This window comes from Orbicella franksi, chromosome 7, assembly GCF_964199315.1.
Source record: "Orbicella franksi chromosome 7, jaOrbFran1.1, whole genome shotgun sequence".
NCBI classification, from domain to species: domain Eukaryota; kingdom Metazoa; phylum Cnidaria; class Anthozoa; order Scleractinia; family Merulinidae; genus Orbicella; species Orbicella franksi.
The window spans coordinates 27787762-27798662 of NC_138151.1; the positions used below are offsets into that span (position 1 = coordinate 27787762).

The following is a 10901-nucleotide window of genomic DNA, read 5'->3' on the forward strand; positions in this document are numbered from 1 at the left end:
TGTACGGCTAGCTAAAAGTCAAAGCTGTTTTTGTCGCCAAAATGTTTCGTGATTTATCACCAAATGTTCTTAACTTTTTTTTAGCAAGTAAAAGTTTATAGTTTCCTTTTACTTCTGAAATCGTGTATTAAAACCTGCTAACGACTTAAGAGTCACTTAACAACGATTTCAAATTGACTCGTCTTGCTTTGGAGGTGCCTCAGAAATTTGATGCCGTTCTTTCAGCGTGATTACTATATGGCTCTGTCTCACAAGGACAGGGAACTACCAAATTGATGAATTTGATTTCCTGAAATCGATATTAAAAGCGGTCTAGATTTTCCCATCTAGACCGGCATCTAGACCAGTAATGTTTTGCAGTAAAAAAGTTTCAAGCTAAAACACAAAATCATTGACTGTTTTCATCTAACAATATTTATTTATGGAAGTGCCAAAAAGCCTGATGAGAAAAAAAAGGAAAGAAGACAAGCAAACTTTGGCAGAATTAAATTCAGCTCATCGCCGTTCGCAAGCAAAATGTCAGTTAGAACAAACCAGTTACATTAAACGAATTAAATTGTTTTTGTTTGCGCCATATAATAAATATCTTATTAACCGAGCTTAGTCGGTATTTATGGGAGAGTCTTGACCGAGGTCGTGAGTACAGAACTCACTGCGTTCGGTCTGTACTCACGACCTCGGTCAAGATTTTCCCATACAGACCTCCTACTTGGTTAATAAGAGCTAATTACGACTCCGTCTCTAGAGAAAACCAACCTTGAAGCCTAATTTTGTTCGGGTACTTTATTTGGTTGTTACATTTCATTTCACTAGGTTTTTTTTGAATTTTTCTGTCGATAATAGCGACTCTAATTCGATCATTTGCGGTTGTTGACAAGTCGAGGTTGTACTTTACTCGAAATAGAGCGTGCTTTTTTCAAACAGTAATAAAAAGCCCCAGAATAATATTTTACAACCTTGAAAACAACAACATTTCGACTAATCACCACGTTAATCTCAAGTGATTTTGGGCTACACCGCATAGGAAAATATTTTATGAAAAACTGTTCCAGAATGAGATTTTTTAACCACGCGCACTGTGAATTCCGAACTACTAGTTTTACTCTTAAATAACTTGCCAACGCCTAATAGCGCTCTCACACAAATATCCAAAGTTAAGGAGCCTGCTTCCTTTTGGAATTTTCAAAACCGAAAATCTCGTGTTGTTAATAATGTCCGCCATTTTGTGGCCATCGGCGTCGTTTGTAGTTTTTTTGCGAAATTTCTGGAAAATAAAAGCAGACCTAAGCCAAAAATCATATCAGATCCGTAAACTCATATAAAGGTTTTTCATTTTTCAATCATGCGCCATATTTTTTTAAATTCATACGGTCTTCGGGGGCATTCCCTCTTATAACACTCGTGATTTACATGAAATATTCAACGCCTGCATTCTTCTTTCCTATCAGCAACCATTTGAATACTTGACTGTATTAATATCAACCCAGACCTCAACCAAGTTCCACTCTAGCGAACAATAATAACTCAGTATATATGTTCTTTGTTGGTTACATTTTTTCAGAAATGGCTTCTCAAAAGTGGATCGTGTTGTGCGCTTTTCTGTCGCTGTTTACTTTTATGGCGAAAGTAAGAAGTTCTCCGACCTGTCTAGAGGAAGTGATTCAACAATTAGAGGAAACTCTCATCGCTCTTGAAAACGTTACTTATAGCGGTAAGTCACCTAGTTGTCCTGTGAAACGGAGACGAGACGAACTACGCTTTCACAAAGTTTCTCATAGAAAAGGTCTCCTTGATTTAGATACTCGTGTTATACACACGCAAGCGGGCAAACACCATGCATCAACTTTTACCAGCGACCCAAAACATTATCATTTCCTTTTCGAATTCAGCTTGACATTTAAAGAGTGATAAAGAAGTATCTTTCACACAAAACTAGGTTTTGGCTTGTAACGTATGGTTTCGCATTTATCTCGAGTATACCCATGTCCACGGTTATCATCTTTTCTTATTTACATGGCAATATGACCCAACATCATGGTAAGGAAATTTCGGGCAATTTTGTGCTTTCTGTCCGAAATTGCCTCGCATCTACCTTGGATTATATTGTAATGCAAACGAAAAAAGCTAACCGCGAAAAAGGCTTTTCCAGTCAACTGAGCATTAGTGTATGTTGTGAAAAAAAAAATGGTTTCTTCTCGTTAATAAAGTAAATTTTGATACGCTCTGGCACACTGGTGCACTGGCAGCTAACGGCTGAAATGTTGGACTCCGGATGCAGTGGTCCAGGTTTAAGCCCTGACCCACTGATGTGTATGTATATAAATGGGCACTGGCGAATTTAAAGCTGGGGTAGCCCTGCGAGGGATTAGAAAGAGACGGAGGGAGGAGGAGGTAGACATATACCTCCTGGTCGCCTATTTCTACAGAAACCGAAGATAAGCGCCAGCCTGTAGTAACATACCCTGGGTGCCGGAGGGTTTTCCTTTTTCGCTGCTCACTTATAGCGGCTTCGCCACGAAAAATAAAACCCTCTGACACTCAGGATAGAATGATTAACCACTAGGCTCGAACACAGACTTTATCTCACCTTTTCGCCTAATAGAGCAGTGACCAATCAAGGTGGCTGAACAGAGTTTTTGATACCTGTGTTTCATTCACCTTTTTCTCTAAAACCCTTGATCTGTCGGTCGCCAAAAATGGCAGCAAGCAAGTTAATAACACAAACTTTGGTTTTTTGATGGTTAAGCTGACGTATGTGCCGTTGCCATGGCAACATGAATAAATATAAACAGGCCTTTAAAATCGGTTTTGTTTATTTGTAGAAAATCTAGTCATTAGATTTTCGTTATAATTTGCCTGCAACAAGCTTGTAACGATTCTCACAAGTTAACGCCATTTTACTAATAATTTAACGGAGAGAATTATTTCTAATACTCCAGTTACTTATTTCCTAAAGTATCTTCGTGCCAAATTTCGTGAAATTCTAATAAGTGGTTCTCGAGAATTAGGCGTATTTCCGAGAGTGCAATTTTTCATTCAATCGCAATTTTTTGACCTACTACGCATGCGCTGCATTTAACTGGGTTCTTTCGGTAACAAAGAAAAAGCTGAGAATTGCTGAGTTCTTTGCATCGTTACCTTTTCTAACATATCTTTGTAATAAAAGACTTAAGCCATCAATACACTGCGTCAAATTATAGAGAAAAATAGCACAGATACTGCGGGTTTTGAGTAAATAAAATGATCGCTCTATTGACGGTATGTTTGTTTTTTGCAATCCTTGTGTGCGCGCTGAATTGCATCAGCAAAAGCGCGCGCAAAAACTGTGTTCGGCCACCTTAAGGTGGCTCTCTATAGTTTTACGATCGCGCGAGCGCTGAGGAAGTAATCTGCGCGCGCTCAGAGGAAAACGTCAGTGTTTTTCGATATTTTATTACGTCAACATGAGCACTAAAAGCAAAACTGACAGTGAATTTTCTCGCGTTTCCTTCGGTGAAATTCCGTAAAATTTAACAGATTGGTAGAAAATATTTTACTTTAGTCGGAGCTCGTTTTTCAGGGAAATCTATAAGACCAAATTTTTTGCAGCGGTAAAAGACATAAATTTGAAAATATCGAAAAAACTGCCATTACAAACCCTACTTTTTTCGTGTTTAAAATTCGTATCCTGCTGGAAGCGATGTGATGTAAAAATTTTGGAAGATTTCACCGAAGGAAATTCATGAAAATCGCAAATAAAGCCATAAAAACTCAACATTCAGTAAAGTTTACGATTTGGGGGGGTTTAAAACTCTCAATGACCACCAGAAAAACGCTCTGAAATACGTTATTGAGAATAAGAAAGATGTTTCTGTTAATCTGCCAACCGGATTTTGAAAATCTGTTATTTTTTAAGCCTTGCTGCTGTTGTAGCGGAGCTCCGGCGCGTCGAAGGCTCGCGAGCGGAGCTCCATACCTTAGAAAATTTGATAACCCATCGATCGAAAAAATTTTGGTTGTCATATGACTGTTCGTGCGTCCGTCCGTACGTCGGTACGCAAACCCAAAACCTTGAAAAATATGTTAGCAGCACCATTAAAATAGGTACATCTTTGAGATTAGACATCCATGTTATGATTAATTGACAGCTGTCAAAACAAGGTATCTGACCAGTATCACGTGACCACATCGTGGGCTCATGTTTAGAGTTCAATGAGGCCGCATGCTGTGTTAAGTTGACCGCTGACCAGGTACAGATTTTCCATCGGATCGCAGGCTCAAACCAGGTTATTACTTTGGGGGAGAAGGAGGGAATACGTGCAAAGGCTAAATGTCGAGGCAAATTAACCCCTGGCGCATTCTTGACTTTTCTTCCGACATATTCCTTTCACAATTGTCTCTTGGAAGTTGGAAAGTCCCTGATATATTGCGTAAGTAATTTCTACAATCTTGGTTACGCTTATAAGTCTTACTGGGTATAGTTTGTTAAAATTTTACTGGAAAAAAATAGCGAAACCACACGCTGAATAATTACATGCTCACAATTGATCTTTTTTTTGTGAGTTTCTGACTCAAGAAAAACAAATCTTCTTTTCTCCTTTATGGTTAATTATTGCAATCAGGAGCTCCGATTTTAGGCTTGGCTAAATCTATATATTATCCTACTCGGCAAGAAGTTTAAATCAGCAGAAAATGTAAATTTTCCCTTTTCTTTGCTCGTTATGGAACATACTGCTTGAGTTGCCCGGGATGTAAAATAGCAAAGTCTCAGCACCCGTATGGCAAACTCGACAAAGATTGTCGGGGTCCTGTAGCTCCAGCTCCTGAAGCCGATGTACGGGTTGATGAGGATTTTTCTCTCCCATCTTGAGTTACGTGTAAATCTTGGCCCTTAAGAATCTCTCCATCACACCTTACCTCCCTGGCTGAATCGGTTCAGGCTTTATCCTAGGATGTCTACTTTGGAGTAGAATTGGACACTACTTCTCTGACCCTTTTCGTTTGCCATGAAGGCCTCTCAGGACTCGAGTCTCTTTTAGCTCACTGCCTCACAGAGAATATGACAACTAAATCTGGCAGTTAAATCGCCTGTTAGTTTTGTCTCCAAACGTGTGAGCCAGAGTCGCGGATTTCTCAATTGGCTCCGTCATGTTTTACGAACTATCAAGTTTAATCATCATCGTTACGTAAATTTTTAACGCAGAGTTTCGCAAGGATATTCACATTTTTGTTTATATTCTTCCTAATGTCATGATGCTTCTCCTAAGTCTCTTGATCCTCGCCGCGATCTCACACGTAGTGATTTTGCCGTTACCGCTTAGGGGCTAGCCAGCGAAAACAACCGTCCAAAGGTCCTCTTTAGGTGTCACACAAAGACGATCAATCCTCCGTAGGAAAAAAGATGGCGACTGGTACATTTACCCATAGTTCTTGGCGCAAGCAAACCTTAAAAACGTTCATAAAAACGTACAGAAAAGTTATAAAATCTTCAAACCCAGGCTGCACAATGTCCTTAGTACAGGAACAAATATTGTAAAAATTTGGCTTTGTTTGGGCCATATGGGCATTGTTAGGTTCGCAAGGTATTGTGGATCGCCACCGCAGACACACCCATGGTCTTATATCAAGTTTAACAGCCTTGTGATCATCAGTATTTATTGTTCATTGTAGCTCTACTAGCACTTTCCCCACCCCCCTCTCTGTTCTACACTATATCTTAGCATCTTACTATTATAGGAAATATATTGTTATCAAGAGTAAAAAAAAGTATTTCTGATAACCAGGTGTAACACTGATCTCAGTTATTTTGCTGCAGCTCTCAAGAGAAACTGTGCCGATCTGCAAAAATCTGGTGAAACTGGGATCAGTGGTGTGTACGTCATCAATCCAGATGATGACGACCCTTTTTATGTTTATTGTGACCAAAAAACAGACGGTGGAGGGTGGACAGTGATACAAAAGAGATTGGACGGCTCGGTTGATTTTTACCGAGGCTGGGCAGACTACAAACGAGGGTTCGGCAACCTGAATGGCGAGTTCTGGCTGGGACTGGACAAGATCCACCGACTGACCAAGGAAGGAAGAAACAGGATTCGAATAGAACTTGAGGACATCGAAGGAAAAACTGCCTATGCTGAATACGACATGTTTGCTGTGGCGAGTGAGAATAACAAATATCGACTAAGACTGGGGAGGTACTCTGGTAAGGGAATGAAACTAAATAAGATCAACCACTAACCGGCATGAAAGTAAAATTTTAAATGCTATGTACTTTATGTGTTAATCTTGCGCTGTCGTTTACAGCTCTCCAATAGAGTAAATTAAAATAGCCATCTTCGGCTGTCGATGGAGATATAACACGGTTTGACTGTCGACTGTAATTTGCAATTGATTTGGTTTAGGATTTTTACGTTCACAAAGCGTGAAAATCTCGGTGAACTTTCTCATATAATCAGAAAAAATTTGTGACGTGACGGGCTTGCACACGCTTTCCTGCGCTTCCCACTAGCCGCACTGTCCTTCCTTTTTTGTTTAATTTTGAGTGGTTCAGTGAATTGCCTGTGTCCTTTGTGAGCATTGGCGAAAGTGATTACTCAGTAATCACTCTCGCCAATAATCACAAAGTTTAATTTTGTTTAAACGATACTCTTGAATCACAGAGTAAAACACATTCCCTGTATTTTATCAGACATTTTAGTGCATAGATTTTACTGCTTATTTTTTCCAGATCAATAAGAATTCTGTTCACTCTCAGAAAGGTTAAATTGACTAAGATGAGTTTTGGATTTTTGTATCAACCGCCGCCTCCTTCACAGTTTAATATAACATGATATAAGACTTTCAACTTTTGGACTCTAATTTATCATCTACACTGTTACAGTGTTGATACATTATTTTTTAAAAATCCCAGATACTGCACTCTTTAAATTAGATAATTCCCTTATTGTGGTAAAACGTATGTCTGCTTGACCTTTTTAAAATGGCCCCGCCGTATTAGACGTCTGGAGACTCGCATTAAGTACCTAAGCGACATTCTTTTTTATTATTATTGTTTACCCAGGAACTGCTGGTGACTCTTTTAAGCGACATAGTGGCCACCGTTTTACGACCAAAGATCAAGATAATGACACACACGACGAGGGAAACTGTGCAGTACATTCTCGTGGAGGATGGTGGTACTATGAATGTCGTGACTCAAACCTGAACAGTCTTTACCTTCACGGTCCTCACAGGAATTACGCGAAAGGCATCAACTGGTATTCTTGGAAGGGAAACTTCTACTCCGCCAAGAGATCTGAGATGAAAATAAGACCGGCAGATTTTTAGAAAATTTCAGTCTGTAACCCGTTGGGTTTTGCTTCATCATGAATAAAATTGATTTTAACCAATTTTTTGATGGAAGTTCCTTTGGTCTGTTGAAAAAGAAGGCCGGAAATACTATGTTAGGAATTAAAAATTGGTAAGAATTAATTAAGATCTTTTCTCGCGGTTTTTAGACAAACAGCCTCTACGCTATCTTTATAAGAGGAGGAAGAAGAAAAAGCAAACAGAGGCGAGAGAACAGAAAACCTTGCTTTACCCTGAACCGCTCAAAGACAATGCCTGCAATTAAATATAAATGAAATGGTCTTCGCAAACTCATTAACAATTTGTCAAGTTTAAGTGTCATTGTCAGAGAAAACCGGGCAGGTATACAAGCTATCAACAAAGATACACAACCATATGCATGACATTTACTGAAGTAGTCCATGCGTTCGTTTCTCTTCGAGACATTAACGCATTATGATTTTGGCCTCTCAAGCGGTCTGTAAGGAGCTGAAAGTTAAGGCAGCTTTATGCCACTGGTTGCTAACACATCAGAGTTCTTTTATTCCGTTCCCCGTTCCCCATTCCCCGTTCCCCGTTCACCGTTCACCGTTCACCGTTCACCGTTCACCGTTCACCGTTCACCGTTCACCGTTCACCGTTCACATTTCACATTTCACGTTCACCGTTCACCGTTCACCGTTCACCGTTCACCGTTCACCGTTCACCGTTCACCGTTCACCGTTCCCCATTATCCGTTCCCCGTCCCATTGCCCGTGCCCGTTCCCCATTCCCTATATTGCCTATTGCCCATTGCCCATTGCCCATTTCCATGTCATTGCCCGGAAACATTTCTTTCACTTCATTTTTTTGTTTTATCGCAGGAAGGAACTCTTGAGTAGAACAGATATCCTCGTATTTTATTCTATAGATGCTCATACGTGTAGCACGTTCACGCTACTATTTAATCGAATACACGCGGGTTGCTCATAACAAGAGCTGTATGAATAATTGTTACCGAAAAATATATAATTTGCTCGTGAATGTAAGTCTTGTTCGCTTTTCGTGCTAAACTATTATTTTGCTGTTAGTGGCGACCGTTTACAACTGTGCCAATTAAATTTCACATGCTTGCAGGGATACAGTCAAACCTGCATATAACGGTCACCCTGGGGAAATGGCCAGGTGACCGTTACATACAGGGTGACCGCTGTACACAGGTTCCCTTTAAACTCCCCTGGAAGTCAATAAATAGCATTTTTATGTGCAAATAATCACTCAATTTACGTTTTATTGACAACTAAATAACGAGTAACAGCAACAAAATAAACACGATAAAAAAGGCCCACAAAATGTCCGTGATGTACTTAAAGGGAGGTACAGTGTACTTGGGTCTACGTTTCCTTGTAGTTATTACAATTTAATGGCAGATTTACAGCACAACGAACAAAAAAAAAATAAGCCATAAGGATAATTTGTAAAAGAGTTGCGTGACCCCATATAAAAACAAATCACCTCATAAAATTATAGGGAAAAGCTTTTAACGTAACAATATGGATCTCAAGAAGAAAAACAATCGGTAATAGTTTTCTGATATTTCGGAGCTCGAAGCTTGATTTCATGAAGTATGTCATTAACTTTACTCAGTGTGAAAGAAAGTTCTTCATGTTCATGTATTAGTAATTCTGTTTAGTACTAATATTTGTATTTTTGTGAGACCCCTGCCTTGGTGGCTGCTATTTAACGCGCTGATGAATAATGCTTGTCATTATTCGTTAATCGTAACCCAATTTCGTGAGCGTTATATGCAGGTAAAAGATAATGAAATTGTGGATTCAGGAAGTCTAAAGGGTGACCGCGTCCGTTATATACAGGTGACCGCTATATGCAGGTCAACTTAACAGTAAATATAAGGAACGATTTTTGGGAAGTTGTTCAGTGACCGTTATAGACAGGGTGACCGCTTTATACAGGGCCGTTATATACAGGTTTGACTGTATTTAGGTAGAAGTTTCTGACTGTCTCAGCATCAAAACACACAACAACAAGAGGACCACCAGATTGTGAACGCAAACAAATAGAGAATACCAGATGAAGCGTAAAATAATAATAAACATAACAATAATAATAATAATAATAAAATATAAAGACATCAGAAAAGTGGTATGACCATGAGCCGCAAACAGTTACAGAAAACGAGGATGTCACGATATTATGGGACATGCCAATACACACAGACAGGAAAATAGCAGCCAACAGACCCGATATAGTGATTAAAGACCACAAAACGAAAACCTGTAAATTTATTGACATGGCAGTACCATCAGACAGAAACACATCCGTGAAAGTCAGTGAAAAACTATCCAAATATAAGGACTTGGAAATCGAAACAAGCCGAATGTGGGGCATGAGAACGGAAACGATACCAGTTATCATTGGAGCACTTGGAGCTATCAAAAAGGGACTAGAAACTTATCTTGGAAGAATTCCCGGCCAATTAAGCATCAGTGAACTACAAAAGATAACCTTGCTAGACTCACCTTGGACTTTCCAGAGAGGGGATTAACGGTGAAACCTTAAAACAATGAGAAATGAGACAAGTATTACTACAGTTATTCGAACAGTCTTACAGATAACTTTGTGATGTATCTATCATTTATAGACGATCTTAACAACACCAGGGCTAACCGATTGTAAGGGCAAGGAAATACAGAATACCAGAAGAAGTGAAAAATAATAATGAAAAGATAATAGCTAAACAAATAACTAACCTTCGGGGAAACCCCAGGAGGGAGATCTGTTTTAAATCCATGAGATGAATATTACACGTGCAAAGCAGTTCTGATATGGTGGACGAAATCGATGGAAAAGCTTGTACCCATTTCTCTAGCGTTGACCAAACCTTGGGATCGTCCGAACACCACCGACGGCTTCCGAGAGTTGTAACTCGAATCAACAGGGAGAGCGACCCCTTATTCTTTGTCTTGCACGTGACGTCATCATTTTTTAAAATCTAAAACTAAAGAGCCACCAAAGTTTTTATCCTCGTCAGGCATAAGAGGGGGTAAATTTATATTTGCTTACAACTTTTCAGCTCAGTAGCTTGCTTCGTCTGGAAACCAGCGCATTTTGAATTTCAGAGTTATGGCGGTGCGTGACATAAAGCCACGAACGCGTTTGTCGAAAAATATATACTAGCCTATTTAGAAGTTAAAGTATTAGGAAAAGTGCTTATGTGAATGCTTCTTTGTTCAGTACAGATAATCAGTCGCCTAGATAGACAATGTAAGTTTCAGATGTTTACACTATTTTCCGGCCGCCATGTTGGTGTCCCACGGAGGTACACCAACATGGTGGCTCCATACTGGGCTCTGTAAATTTGTGCAAAATATTTCGACGAATATTTGAAGTTTAGGAAAACGCGCAGACGTAAAACTTAGAGAAGAGTCTTCTTTGCCAATCTTCTATAACATCACAATTTCCTAACTTTATCCACTGAATGGTTTTCGAAATATTTTTTTATTGCGTGACAGTGCAAGCCAAAAATAGACATATTGTTACCCAATATAGATCATGTGATTATTCACCTAGGAGGTTTACCGGCAATTGTTCTGTTT

General features: G+C 39.4%; 1 protein-coding gene across 1 annotated transcript; it reads left to right on the plus strand.

Annotated features, from left to right (window-relative positions):
- The first annotated feature begins 1307 nt into the window (after positions 1–1307).
- LOC145492915 (ryncolin-1-like) lies at positions 1308–7305 on the plus strand. The gene is made up of 3 exons (XM_081472292.1): positions 1308–1711; positions 5795–6181; positions 7040–7305. Exons 1-3 carry the CDS (start codon positions 1534–1536, stop codon positions 7303–7305), a joined length of 831 nt encoding a protein of 276 aa, XP_081328418.1. The 5' UTR covers positions 1308–1533.
- The last annotated feature ends 3596 nt before the right edge of the window (positions 7306–10901 follow it).